Raw genomic sequence first — 15,905 nt, 5'->3', positions numbered from 1 at the left:
CGTTCCCCAGTCTGGGAAGATCCCACATGCCGCGGAGCGGCTGGGCCTGTGAGCCATGGCCACTGAGCCTGCGCGTCCGGAGCCTGTGCTCCGCAATGGGAGAGGCCACTACAGTGAGAGGTCCGCATACCGCAAAAAAAAAAAAAAAAAAAAGTAAAATGCAGTTAAAAAATAAACTCCTTCAGTTTAGCTGAAACCTACACATACCATTTCTACTGTATACAAACCTATACTAACAAAATTACTGTCTAAATATAAGGTTAAAATGATTCCAAATTTACTCTAATAAAGTGACCAAAAGTGCTAAAATTCTGAATAAAATATTACTCTATTTGCCTGTTAGTCTTTAATAACTGAATCTTAAATCTTTTAGAACTAGGAAAAATATAGTTTCTCTAACTGCTTTAGGATTTAGAAAACAGACATGATTTATATTTTAAATCATTATATAAGGTCGCTTTAAGTTCTACAATTGAACATTATTTGCTCTCATACAAGACACACATCTCCAACTATAGCTTAAACAACAAAAAACCCAAGAAATCCGCCCCCCCCAAAAGACATGCCTGAGTTAAATTTCCTCAGGTCTTGTAACAAAGAAATCAGAAGACCTCCTGGATGTAATTTTATCCTGTATCATAAATGAGAAACTTTTTAAGATTTGCATCAGCCTTCCATTAACACAAAAGCTTCTAATCTAACTTAGTTTGAAGTTGAAATCACTGTCTGAACAATAACTGAGCACTTTGTGTTAAAGATAAAAGTGCTATTACAGAGCTATGTCATCAGGCCTCGGTATTTTAGATATTACAGCCATAAACTGATGTGATGTACAATAACCTTATATTGCTGAAACCTCTTTGTAATGCCTAAATGAAATTAATGAGTCTCATTCCTTTTCAGTTTTCCACTTAAAAACATTATTTTTTTGCTGTCAGCAGTTTATTCCGAGTTTATTCTTACATTAAATAAATGGGAGCAAAACTACAGTCCATCCAATGCTGACATTTCAATAGTTCTAAAAATCCTGATTTTGTGTTTTAAAATTTAAATGATACGTCAATCACATCCTAATAATAGTGTCTGATAAAGCCTTAAGTTTTAATTTGCATTAACAAAATATGGAGAAACTATCCAAAATATTGAAAGGGAGTAGGAAATTAAGTAAATGAAAATGTTAACCCTATTCAAAAGTAAGAGCAAATGTTAAAACTAGGGCAGGCTGGCTACACTAATTATATGAGAAGGAGTAGTAATTACCCACTTCCTAGTCTCTTTTTCTGATATAATAATCTTCAGGAAATTTAATTTTTGTGTATATTAGATAGCTAAAATATGTTAAAAGCTTTCTGTGGTTGAAACCTCATTTAATCCTAACCTTTGATGCTAGTCAAGTTTGTTCAGTTAAAAGAAACAATAGTCAAAGTTAAGTCTTTTGATATTGACTCCTATTAATATTTTTGGCAGGTGGTAGTCTTATTACCTTTGTGTGAAATATAAAAATTGTTTTCTGGAATAATGAAAAAATAGTAATTATTTCATCTATAAGATAAGAAGATGGATCTACAAATCAGTAGATCAGCTGTAGATGATCTTACTGGCATAATCTTGTTATAACTGAAAATAATGTAAAGAAATGTTTTCAGCAACAAAGCTATTTCCTTGATCAAGGAAACTATTTTGGTTAACCTGCCCATGTAGACTTCACACCACAAGTTATCTTGATAGCACTGAAGGCTGAGAGCAGAGCTCTCTGTATTACTTTTACCCTGCCATCAACTCTTATTCTACTCCCAGTGCATTCTGGCTCACCTCAAATATTCCAACTACTTCAACAGAACTCCCAAACTACTCATTAAAACAAAATAAGCAAAAAGTTATAGGCTCCAAGAAAAAGAAAAGAAAAAAAACCCCAAAACAAAAATAAACCCAAAAAACAAAACTTGCTAACTCTCATTTCCTGCACTGGGAAGCTAATTTATGTTCTAAATCAGGGATTGGCAAAGTATGCCTGTAAGCCAAATCTGGTCCTGTTATTTATTTATTTATTTAGTTAGTTAGTTTTACTAATAAAGGAGGCTCTTTTTTTATAAATAAAGTTTTATTAAAACACAGCCACCACACCGATTTGTTTTCATAACAGCTATGGCTGCTTTCATGTTACCAAATCAGAGTTAAGTAGTTGTGCCAGAGACCATATAGCCTGCAAAGCTGAAAATATTTACTATCTGGCCTTTTACAAAAAAAGTATGCTGACTCTTCTCCTTTAAATGTTAGAAGAGAAAGTAACATCATATTTAAAACTTGGAATTAGGATGGTGACCTCTAGTAAATGCCCACAAAAATCCATTACATCAAAAATTTTATTTGAATGTTCTGTGGAGTTCCTGGAATGGTATTTATGTTTAGTAGACCAGTTTTACTCTGAAATGATGAAAATTAAATATTTTTGAGAGGAAACTGACCTTACAAATTCTAAATGGCGATATAGAATTGCTGATAAACTGATATTTCTGTGGTTACTTTGTAATAATAGCCACGTAACCTCCATTTTTAGGGGCCTAAAAAAATACTAATTTATGTTAATGCAGAGGGAAAGTATATAAACTACCAGAAAGTTAAACAAGACAAAAAAAGAAAAGTGATTCCAGAATGTAAAATTGTGTTATTTCTTAGTCATGATCAGTTAGAAAACACGGGGGTGAGATAATAAAAGCAGATTAACTCTTAAAGATGGCTGGCAATAGTTACAAGATGTCCCCAAATCACACACCCTCCCAGAATATGAAAAGAGTTGATTCCACATAAGTAGGTACAAAGCATGTAAGCAAGGCTCCTGGCAGTACTGATGCAAGCCCTCAGACATGAATAACAGCCACCAGGATAAGAGTTTTCCTCAACAATATGCCTAAGACTTAGCTGGGACAGTCACTGGCTGACTGTGATCTTCGTTTCATCCCATTCTTTGGTCTTTCTGCTGAAACTGAGAACTGAGCACTCATAGCTAAGAAGTTCATTTCAGAAGGATGGGAGCTGAATACTAACTCACCTGACATTGTCAGATTTTGTCAGTTAATATCTTTTGAGGGTAAGCCTGGCAAAAACATCTGCATCTCCACCTCCATTAGTGATATAATAGATGATGTCTGGCAGACTTTTCTCAGCTGTGTCCTCTAAGGTTATAAAAACTGAAGGAAGACCTTGATAGACAAACTCAGCAATAACCTGGGCTTAGTTGCTGCAGCACTGATGCTGCTTCTCAGACTAAGCCAGACTCACCTCATGTTTCAGAACTCTCTTTTTCTAGATTACTGTGAATTTTTTTCCTTTTTAAAGAATATCTCTGGCAGCTCTGAAGTAGGCAACATATTCCTAGTGAATATAATGGAAGCTACTTTCTTAATTAAAAGCTTCAGGGAAGTATCTAATATTAGAAACACTTTTTCCCTCAACAAGTTCTTTTAAAATGCACTAGGTTTTTACATGGCTTTGGAGGACTGGATTTTGAAAAATCTCTTTTCCAACTTATATCTAAAGTTGGTAAAAACAACCTCCCAAAGATAGAAGTTCCATTTCATATAAATTCTATATTTATGTGGGAGGAGCCAGAGATATATCATATATTGTAGCAGATAAACTGGAGAAAGGAGCAGTGGGCTATTAACAATGAAGAATTAAAAAAACGATTAAGAGGTAAGGACTAAGAATTGCAAATACTGCAGCTGAGACAAGCTTAGGATTCAAACATACTGATTTTCAAGTCATTCTTCTAAATAAGGATAAACAGTATTTCAGTAAAGTAATAATTTATACTTGCAACAAATGCTATCTTATTATTCTGTTAAAATTATTTTATTACTACCACTAATAGTGATTACAATATTCCCTTTTATTTCTAGGAATTCAGTAATTTAAAAGTGCTTTCACATTTATTAGTTTATCAATAGCAACAAAAGCTAATTTAAAAGGAGTCTCAATTTCAAGATCTTCTGATATTAAAAAACAAAAACAAAAAACTGGTTGTTAAGACATGTGGGCATCTAATGTCACCTATGTTGCTGAAAACACTGTTCTTAGGAAACCAGGCAGCCTTGTTTGATGTTTACTTCAGCAACTCCAGAATGAATATAAATGGCTGTCTGATATATGAATGTGAACGTGAAAATCTGGAACCAATCCTATTTTACAGAACACAAGACTTCAGCATTTGGGGCACCTAATTATTGCGATGATAGGTGAGTTTTAGCCTTGATCACATGGCTTACAGCTAGAAATCTGTTTCATAGGAGAATATTTCACGGCATGCAATGAATCTTAAAAACCATGCCATAAACATGCAAACACATGGTTTCAGTTAAATAGCAGATTCAAAAAGAGCTTCATTCCTTTAAAACATAATTTGTATAAAAAACAATGTAAGACATTTGACACAGAATTTTTGATGTGCATGGCTGCAGAATTTTACTTTTTTCCTCTTTTAAAGAACTACCACGTTAAAAAAAAAAAGGGATTGAACGATTTTACTCTCTTCAGGGATTAATCTAAAATTGTTTCCTTTCATTGTCACTTAAATCACAGCCATTCTTAAAACTACCCCACATTTTTCCTTCATTTGGGAATAAAGCTTAAATTTGGACCTGTACAAATAATATTACATTCGTTCTACTATTGAAGGCTGGTTCCAAATTATAATAAACAGCTTTTCTAGACCAGAACCCTTGAAATTCAGTCTTGCTTTATTGCTTTTGATATTAAGACTTTCTACAACTGTTTCAAGGCAAAAACTGTTCTGCTAATTATTACATATCTGGAAAAACAATCCAAGTTTAAGCTAAAATGATCTCTGTAGAAAGTTTCTGCTTTTTGCACATGGTCATAGTAGGATTTTAAGGGCCAATGCTCAGCCAATGACCCTGCCCAAGACAGTAAAAGAAATTCTTAAAAGCCACTCTACCTTCCTTCCTTACAGAAAGAAGGAACCTCTCTCCCTGAAAGATTTCATGAAAAACAAGTAGGACAATACACTTTAGAAGTTATTTCAAAAAGGATGAGCACTATTTTACCATTGAAGCAGGTCGACTGCTTGTAACAAGGCTTGATCCACCATAGTTTGAATTGAGGCTTCCAATTGGTGCATTATGGGATGGTCCCAATAAACTGTGTATATCACTGTGACCAGCAGGCAAACTGGTGGAAGGTCCCACGGCATGGTTCCGCAGCACATGGATAGCATCATCCAGTCTGTCCAAACGATCCTCCATTCGAGATTGCTGTAGGGATTGAAAAAAGACATGGAGGTTACTGATGTTATCTATTAAATTCATTAAACTGCTATGTTTCCTACTTTGGGATATAGGGAAGACAGCAAGTGAATATGCAATATCAAGTAGCTTCAAAAGAAACTACCTGTACTACGAATCAACAATTAAAAAAAGGATATTTGTAGATGATGCTAAATTAACAAAGCTTCAGAAGCAAATCACTGCTTCATAAAATCTATTTACCAATCTAGCATGAGGTTATTTCTTTTAGCTTCTACAAAAGCTGAAGGCTACTCTACTGTGTCTGATACTCAATTATCATTGATAAAAAAGATAACCTGTACTTTAACACTGATCTTTGAAATGAGGGCAATTTGGGGGAGGGTCTTCAAATCCATCAAATTTAAGCTGTAATTTTGTTTTAGGTGAATATTTGTAATACCTATCTGAAATGGTGACCACATCCAAATGTGCTCTTTCACAAAACTGATGAAATGATATTGTCTGTCTGTGAATATACACATGCCCCATACACAAACATATTAGAATTTAAGAAAATAAAAGCACATGCCAGTAGAGCTCTTTAAAAAAGAATCACATTCAACAAAAGCCTATTCTTAACATATTGTTACAAAAATGAAAATAGTCATTGTTTGATTTTAAAAGACTCTGGAGTCTGTACAGGCTTGATGATTTTAAATGGATAATAGGAAGTATAATTAATTGAAACACAAAAAAGGCACCATCTAAAAGAAATAGTACCTCACAGACATCCTTTAAGAAGGACATTGCATCTTGCAAATGCTCGTGAAGTTGCTGCTCAACTCGATTTTTCTGGCAAAGTCAAGACAGAACAGGAGGCAAAGCACAGGTTAAGATTAACTCCAAAAGAGATGAGGAAATAGCTGATGTGCATGTCAGCATAACATGTTAGTAAAGTTAACGCGGAGACCTGCAAGATCTACTTGTATTAAGGTATGAGAAGGCTGGGATTTAACAGCAAAGTTATAAGGTTAGCATCTAAATAGCACACATTGCTTATATTTGCTTATATGTGAGAAGAAAACTTTAATTTAAAATGTTCTGTTAGTCACAGAAAAAGAACTTTTCTATTTGCAACCTGGAATTACTGAATGATAGCATGACTTAACATTCCATCAAGTCATCCTTATTTTGTTTTTATAATGCTTCATAATTCTGTGGTAAGCATAGAAAGGCAACAGTAGTTAACATCCTACCACAAATTCTTCACTCTCAATACCTAGACATGCTCCTTTATTCTACTGCTTTGTTTGTCAATGGTTTTGCTTGTACAATTTACATAATACATTCTTTTTTAAAAAAGAAAACATGGGAAACAATACTCTTCCTGACAAAAATAACTGATGCTACATTTAAAAATTTTAACAGAAATGTAATAAACTACACACAGTATCATCATATGAGAAAGAGAAAGAGTAAAATACAACCATTTTGCAATGCTGGACTAATTTTCTCTTACTTGGTCTGTGTTTTTTTTTTTTCTTCTTTAAATTTCCTTTACATGTAAACATAAAATTATAGTAAAATTAAACCCTAGATCTGTCAAAGAAACAAAAATCCCATAACACTATTTTAATACCAGCTGTCCTGAGACCAGAAGCCTGATGTCCCAAAGAACAGATGGTAAAAGGCACACCCAATGTGTCTTATATAGTTCAACTAAATCAGACCATTTGTTAGCAAAGAATTCGTGTGTAATGCTATCCTACTGTTTTTTCGTTGTTACTCAAGATTTTCTGGAAAAAAAAAGAACTCCAAACTATTAGATAAAAGAAACCTTGTATGTTTCTCAGAGGCTCTTACCAGGGAGTGGAGTGAGTTTTCATAGCTTGGGGATGAAGGAGCTTGCCCTCCAGGTCTGGGCCACTGACTGGTACCTGTTAAAACAAAACCCAAAAGCACCCAGTGATATTGATAATGTTCTGAAGGAAAGGGTAAAGATATATTGTAAGTGTGCATAAATTTATGTGAAAATTTTTGTTCAGTCTTCAGCATGTTACTGGCTACTGATAAACCCAACACATTAAAATTTTTTTTTCATTATTAATATAACTGTGTAGGGAGTTGAGAAAAAAACTATACTTTAAAACATAACTACATTTATGTTTGCATGTTCTTCACACTCTGTCCAAATGCACACATATCTTGAGAAAATGTACTTAAAATATGCATAATTTAAAATTCTGTCCCTCCCCCATATTTTTAGTCTTTATGATCATGCTATTAATGACTTACATTAATATTCACCTGATTCTCTACATCATAATTTGCTTAACCACCGTTACCTCACTGCTAGACATTTTGGTTGCTTTCATTTGGCTATTATGAATAGTAACTGAATATCACTATATTATGAACGGTAATACTGTGTTTTTTCTTTTGGGGAATATGCCTAAGGATAAATAGCATTTCTACGTTAAAAGGTATGAACATATTTATGATCCTTAATTCATAAGGCCAAAACTGCTTTCTAAAGGGTCATGTTAACTTGTGCCTCCAGTAATGCACAAATGCACCAATTTCAAATGATTGCAAATACATTTAGGATTATCTGCTAAAAATTTTCCCAACATAGTTTACACCAAAACATATTATTTAATTTGGAAAATATCATCATGAAAATTTTGTTAAATGTTGTTTACTCTTCAACTTTAGAAAAGTGGCAATATAATAAAAAAAAAAGGAGACAGAAAAAGCAAGGATACAAGTTCAGAACAGAAAGAATAAAAAGGAAAAAAAAACAGAAGAAAAAAATAAAAGGATTAATTCATTCATGTATTGGGGAGAATGCAGTGTTTTCAAATAGCTTTAGGGACTTCCCTAGTGGTCCAGTGGGTAAGACTCCATGCTCCCAATGCAGGGGGCCCGGGTTCAACTGGTTGGGGAACTATATCCCACATGCATGCTGCAACTAAGAGTTCACATGCCTAAACTAAGAGTCCGCATGCCGCAAAGATCCCATGTGCCACAACTAAGACCTGGCACAGCCAAAATAAATAAATAAAATAAATAATAAATATTAAAAAAAATAAAATAGCTTTAAATAGCTTTAAAATAACCAAAATAGCTTTAAAAAGAAAAAGACAAAACAAATGATTGAAAATCTTTACTATTTCATGACTGTGCATTTGAAATTAAGTTATGTATAGAAAATAATGAAGACCGTTCAATTAAATATATGGTTTTGCTCTTAACAAATCTTCAGTGACAAACTGAATTATCAATATATTAGAAATCTGAAGTTGGAGAAGGTTTACTTAATGTGTCTTGTTTATTGTTAAATGAAATTTTAAACTATGTTCCACCAGAGCTTGTTGTTGCAGGTTAATTTGCCATATTTAGGAAACTAAAAACTTATGGTAAATTGGAACTATTATAGTTCACTTTAGCTGAGTAACCTAGTAATTGTATTCCTATTAATCATTTACATTTTGTTAAGTTGGATACATAGATTCTTAATAACCTGATTATATTTCACAGTTACATGAATACTGTTGGGATTATACAAAACAATTTAAAATACTAAAATTGTAAGAAAAAGATATGTTATATACTTCATCAGCTAACAATTTTTTTCACTTGTAAGCAAACTACAAATTATTCTGAGTACCATTAAAGGCTTCCTGCTAAACATACAAATGTAATCATAACTACATAAATTATGGACAATCTAAAATTGCCCACTGAAACAGAAGCCTTGTGGGCTAATTTTATAATTAGCAATTAGAATTTAGCAACCAGAAAAATCCAGTAACTGACTACATGAAGAATTCGTATAGGGCTTCCCTGGTGGCGCAGTGGTTGAGAGTCCGCCTGCCGATGCAGGGGACACGGGTTCGTGCCCCGGTCCGGGAAGATCCCACATGCCGCGGAGCGGCTGGGGCCGTGAGCCATGGCCGCTGAGCCTGCGCATCCGGAGCCTGCGCGTCCGGAGCCTGTGCTCCGCAACGGGGGAGGCCACAACAGTGAGAGGCCCGCATACCGCAAAAAAAAAAAAAAAAAAAAAAAAATTCGTATAAAAACAACCAGCTAACATTTACCATTGATTTCAGTGCATCAGTGCTTTCCAAAACTGATGTAGAATTGTGAATTTTTATGTGGATAAGAGGTTAATCATGATCTATTTTGAAAAAGACCGGAAATTATTTTTAAAAGTTTCCCTTAATGTTTACAATATTTTATTTTCAATCATTTTGCTCCATTTCCCCCAACATCCTTGGGTGATCAGCCTGTGACAGAGCCTGATTATTACATTACTTAATTTGTGTGGATTATTAATACAAGCTTTATATTTAAACACCTCAGAACTGTTAGCACACATCTGCTTTGCAAAACAGGCAAAGCTAGTGGTTCTTCACCAGCTTAGTGTTGAGGAATGAGATGTGTGCACAGAGTTACTCAGGTAAGAAATCACCTATATTCATTATTTTTTTGATAGTGACATGAAGTAACTATGCTAAGGTCTATCTTCAAAATATACTTTATTAAACTGGAAAAATATACATATACTCAAACCTATTTTGTTTTTATTATAGATTGGGCTGCCCCACTGTGACGTACTTGATTAAAATAGAATACTGACATGGTTAAATCACTGTTATCCGTTTGAACTTCATACTAATGCCAAGTTGTATTTCATGGACTGAGCACCTTAAACCCCACTTAGTCATTTCAAAAATTCATGCTATTGGTCACAAAGGGGATGGCTGGATAGACAGACTGAGTAAGCTCAACAGAAGTCAATACTATGGCTGGTAAAGCTCAAAAAAGGGCATGGAAGTTTAGTGGATACTGGGAATCAGCAGACCTGCATTCTGGCTGATCTGTACTATCAATTAATCTTGAGTCCTGACTATAAAATAGGCACTCACAGGGCTCCCCTGGTGGCGCAGTGGTTGGGAGTCCGCCTGCCGATGCAGGAGACACGGGTTCGTGCCCCGGTCCAGGAGGATCCCACGTGCCACGGAGCAGCTGGGCCCATGAGCCATGGCTGCTGAGCCTGTGCGTCTGGAGCCTGTGCTCCGCAACGGGAGAGGCCACAACAGTGAGAGGCCCGCGTACTGCAAAAAAAAAAAAAAAAAAAAAAAAAAAAAGGCACTCACAGTTTTTTATTTTTGTTTTAAATCTGCCTTTATGAAGCGAATGAGGTAAAAGATATGAATGCACTCACTCTGTGAACCTAAAGGTCTTTTTGACCATGAGACATTATTATTATTTTTTCCTGATGATAGATCTATCATGTAATCAATGAAGAAAAAAGATACATAGACTTTTGTAATTCTGGCCCACCGACGGCTTATTAGCTATGGATGAGAACTTTGGGGTTGTGAATGGAATTCAAATTCTAGACAGAGACCATAATGCTATAGAATACCTCTGACACTAGACAGATCTGCATCTTTGTCTTTTTATAAAACTAGTACATGAATAAAATATACAAATTTATTTAGAATCATACTGGTATCTTTATCTCTAGCTTGTAATCACCAACTGCAGCATTATTACACAAATAAGGAAAAACAAAAGTACAAAGGCTAAAAACCTAAGGGGTTTCCCAGAGAATAGGTTATTTCCCCCCTTCCTTCCCTGTCACCTGCTATCTGGTGGTAGACATGCACAGAGGTTTTGGGCTTATACTACTTCCTTCTGTTAGATAAGGGCAAGCTTTCAACTATTTATATAATTAACAATTTTTCTAATTGCCCTGAGCTTTTTAGTGACCACCCCCAAAAGCTAGCTGTTATTCAAGGATTATAATAAACATACTTGATATCAAAATTTATTGACTATTTCCAGAGAACACGTTAGCTGACAAGAGAATTGAATTATTTGGCAAGAAAATCTAGAAAGGCTTTCTTTGATCACTAAATCTAAAATTCACCCAGTGTTTCTGATCTGTTCTCACTCTGAGTGGGATTCAGTAATATGCCACCTAATAAAACTGGTTAATAAATTTAGAGAATAGATAACATCATTTTGCATGGCTGAGAGAAATTCTTAGGACTATTTACCATGCATTTTCTTATTTTGTTAGTTGTTCCCCTCTGTAATCTCACCCTAAACTCAAACTTTCATGAGATACTCTATACTTGGAAAAGGTTGAATAATCCTAAATGTAGCATTGAAGGCTTTGCTTTCCACAATGTGGCCCCAGCCAACCTTTCCACTTCCAATATGTGAAGAGTTCATAATCAGTCATCTCAATGACTCTGGATGAACAGGTCATGCACTTTCTTACATCTTGATCTTTGTCACACTCTCTTCTTTTATACTCAAAGTTCTTTCTCCTTTATACACTCTTCATGAAGTACATCCGGAGAACTGTAGTTTAAATTCTGACAGTTCTATTTTCATGTGTTTATCTCTATTTTCTCAACTAAATTGAAAACTTGATGAAGTCAGGTAACTGCTTTAACACCAGACATACTGACAGATGATAAAAATAAATATCTCATTGATGAAATGAGCCTAAACTGAGGAATCCTTTTTCCCCTATCTCCCCCCACTTCCTCTTTATTTTTATTGTGGATGTTCTGAAGATTGCTATTGAGTACTGCAATTATTAAACTTTTATTCATTGATCTAGAAGGAGGTAAAGAGCAAAGAGTGGTTTTGTTTGTCTGCTTTCCAAGTTCCCTTAGTAAACACATTCTCTTTTTTTTCTTTTTCACATCTTTATTGGAGTATAAGTGCTTTACAATGTTGTGAGTAAACAGATTCTCTTAACTCAAATACTCATGTCTTTTCTCAAAGGACAACTGTATTAGACACAGCCATACTTCTACCTTGCTGCTAGAGCCCAGATTTTGCTCAGAAGGTGGGGGAGGGTGTCCATCCTTTCCTACTATGAACCAAGAAAGAGTAATTCTATTCTTAGCTCTTGGGAGAAATCCTAATGACTAAGACAAACATGGTGGTCCCATTTCTGTTGAGTAACTCTGTTAAGCCCAGTGCTGGTCAATGAATCATGAGGGAAAATCTGTTGAAGAGGCTTCTGGAAAAAGATTCTTAAAAGACATATAATAGATGATCCTTTTTCTTACATGAGACATGGCTATGTCCATATGTGGTACCTTCAACTGCTGTCTTGCCACCAGCCTAAGAAAGAACTGAAAAGAAATAGAGCAGGAGCCCTGTCTGGTCCAGGAGCTTGCCCTGCTATGGGCTTTATACAAGATATCCAAAATCCCCTTATTATTTAATCCAGTCCAGACAAGAGTTTCTCTTCCTTTCAGCCTAAAGTATCGTAACTAAAACAGTATCATCATCTCAGAAGCTTCTTTCTTGTAAGCATTTTCTATGCAGGAACGTTATGTTCTTAGTCTGAAAAGTTCCCAAGGAAAATAAGCAGGATTTAAACAAGAATGATGAATGCCTTAGAAACTGCCTATGTTGCTTTGCACCTGTGCAACTATTCTTACAAGGTCTGTCCTGAGTCTGACTGATGCTCAGGCATAAGGAAGAGGGCAAGTGTAGAGTGCACATAGGGGGGAGGAGTTTTTACTCTAGATGATAGGCTCCTGCCACACAAGGTACAAAATAATTTGTACATATTATATAGGAGCTCTGGTTTGCTCTATCTTTTTCATTTTTCCTTCAACTGTGAATACTTTATCGCCCATTGCTTTCCTTTTTTCCTCCTCCTTTCCATGTCTGCTCTGCCAGTCTGGGGTGTGTGTGTGTGTGTGGGGTGGTTGTAAGAAGAAAACACTAGATACAGGAGATGAGAGACAGAGATGCACCTGTATAAAATCAGTCTTTGATGCCATTTCAACAGGAGTATATGAAAATATTTTTCTTTGAGTATGACTGCTGAATTGAAAAAAGAAGCCTATTAATACCTTCATTATACAATTTAACATTTCACAGATTTTCATTAATCAGCTGAATTAAAGGTGGAAAGAGGATATCATCCATTAAACATCAAATAAAAACGGAGAAGGGAAGGGTAAGCTGGGACAAAGTGAGAGAGTGGCATTGACATATATATACTACCAAATGTAAAATAGATAGCTAGTGGGAAGCAGCCGCATAGCATAGGGAGATCAGCTCAGTGCTTTGTGACCACCTAGAGGGGTGGGATAGGTAGCGTGGGAGGGAGACACAACAGGGAGGGGATATGGGGATATATGTATACGTATAGCTGATTAACTTCGTTATAAAGCAGAAACTAACACATCATTGTAAAGCAATTATACTCAAATAAAGATGTTAAACAAAATTAAAAAAATAAAAAAAAATTCAAAAAAAAATGGAAGAGGAAATGTGAGATTTTACTTTGGACCATTATTTTTTGAAAAACGTCTAAAGTTTCTGATTCTTCATTTTACTGATGTCCCTGCATAGATGCTGAGCTCTTCTGCTGCCTGCCTTCCCAACCAGTGTTAATGGAAACCAAAGGACACTTTTATCTTACTGGGCTGGGCAGAGGAGAAGAGGCAGTGGGAACATACAGTAAGGGCCAATACAGCTACCTGAGATGAGAAAGTGAAACAGGCTGTGTGGCAAAAATGACACTGATAATTTTAGTAAAACTCTGCCAAGAGGGTGAGTATGGTTAAAGTTACATCATTCTTCCTGTAATTTCATCCCTCTGTTAAACAACAACTTTAAGTCAATGGGTCTTTCATAGTCCTGTCTATGTGGAGAACAGCTGTTCAACTTTTACTAGACAGCTGAAGCCATGGTGTCTGAGAAAGTGGCAGAACCCACTAATAGCTGAAAGCAGCTGCCAGCAGTTCATCATTTCCACACTGGAATGTTTCTTAGCAGAGTCACAAGGCTAAATCACAGAGCACAGGTGATAGCCAGGGCCCTGATACACCAGAGCCTTGATTTTCAGAAACCCTGAACAATGCAAAAAGGCTTCACAGCAACAACAACAATGCCACATGGACTGAACTAGTGACTTTGATCAGTAATAGAGAATCATTTCTGAGGTCAACTGTTGGAGGAAAATGGCAATTTTTACACAGTTGTCTAATATCTTTTCCTTAGAACTCATACATTTCTTCTTTAGCATGGTTTTTCTCTAAACACTGCTCAGGAAACACACTCCAAGTTTTATAGCTTAACAGATCAGATCCAAGCATCTTCCTGTAATTTGATTTATTCCTAATAAATCGAAAAATTCCTATTTACAATAATAACAGTTGTATCTCAACAAATTTATACTGTAGGATAGTATCTGGAACTTGTTAAAACTACTGTAAAGAAAAAACAGGAAAAAAGCAATGCAAATCTGAACACTTATTTAACTCCAATAACAATATTCATACACATTCACAGAGTTCTTTTCTTCAGCAAAAAAAACCTACATTATCCCCAAGAATTTATATATATATATACATATATATATATGAAATAATAACTCAGTGGACTTAAAAATAAAGACAAACTAGTGCAGAGTTTTTCATTTGAGTCTTATACATGGTATGTGGAAAATGCAGAGAATAAGGAAGAAAGATGTTATATGTACTTCTAAATAGGCTATTTTATTTTCTATGTTAGCTTATCAAAATTTTTGATTCATCTCCTTCTCTATATTTTACCTTCATCCCAATTGCTTAGCCTTATTTTTTATCCTGTTATAATAATTGTTCTTAGAAATTATCACAAATTATTTTAAGAATCAGAGAAGATATGAAGAAATAATTCAAACAGCAAATACTTCAATATTCTCCAAAATGAACTCAGGAGAAGGTTCTGTTTACATGTTTTCCTAGAATAGAAATGATTTTTTTTTTTTTTTTTTTAAACAAACATATTTTTATTTATTTATTTATTTATTTATTTTGCGGTACGCGGGCCTCTCACTGTTGTGGCCTCTCCCGTTGCGGAGCACAGGCTCCGGACGTGCAGGCTCAGCGGCCATGGCTCACGGGCCTAGCTGCTCCGCGGCATGTGGGATCTTCCCAGACCGGGGCACGAACCCATGTCCCCTGCATCGGCAGGCGGATTCTCAACCACTGCGCCACCAGGGAAGCCCCAGAAATGATTTTTTTGGTGTGAGTTTTTACTATATTTTATTGAAAAATAAACTTCAAATATTTCCAAGTAGCCCCATGCATATTATCAAGTAGTTAGATAAAACAAAAGCCTACCTGTGAGAGGTGAGGGGGATCCAACTGGTGTTGACGGATTTGATGGAAAACTACTGCTGGTATGGTCAGGAGAATAAATCTAACCAGAAAACAAAAGATATGCACATATCAGTGTGACAAAAGCAAAAATATAAATCCATTTGCATGGAGTTATTTTTATAATCTAAGCTGCCACCCTTAAGGCTCAGAGTGAAAAACTGTTTAATCAATTTTAGAACTATTCCATTACATAAAGCCTATAGAAGCCCCTGTTTTAAAACTCGGATTAAAAAGTATCATATATACTCTAATATGAGAGGAATAAACAGATCATACCTATTTCTTTATTATCCTAGTTGAAAGTAATTTAAATTTCTAATTGCTAGAACAAAAAAGAGAAGTGATTAAAAAAAGAGAAGTGACTATAAAGTCAAGTCTGATAAACAATCTTTCTAGAATATACCAACTAAATAAATTTTATTCATTAAAAATAATCTTAGGAAACGGTTATCTTTTGAAG

At 35.2% G+C, this 15,905-nt stretch overlaps 1 protein-coding gene across 4 annotated transcripts in view; it reads right to left on the bottom strand.

The window, feature by feature from the left end:
- TCF12 (transcription factor 12) overlaps nucleotides 1-15,905 on the bottom strand; it is a 389,492-nt gene that overhangs the window by 22,789 nt on the left and 350,798 nt on the right. For all 4 annotated transcript variants that reach the window (XM_081227388.1, XM_081227387.1, XM_081227389.1 and 1 more), the window contains 3 exons: nucleotides 15,407-15,485; nucleotides 7,107-7,180; nucleotides 5,064-5,270 (listed from right to left, as the gene is read on the bottom strand). In XM_081227388.1, the coding sequence (XP_081083514.1) occupies nucleotides 5,064-5,270; nucleotides 7,107-7,180; nucleotides 15,407-15,485 (360 nt within the window). The remainder of the gene's footprint in view (nucleotides 1-5,063; nucleotides 5,271-7,106; nucleotides 7,181-15,406; nucleotides 15,486-15,905) is intronic.

This window comes from Mesoplodon bidens (genome assembly GCF_964165515.1).
Source record: "Mesoplodon bidens genome assembly, chromosome: 3".
NCBI classification, from domain to species: domain Eukaryota; kingdom Metazoa; phylum Chordata; class Mammalia; order Artiodactyla; family Ziphiidae; genus Mesoplodon; species Mesoplodon bidens.
This window is presented reverse-complemented; position numbering and strand designations above follow the sequence as displayed.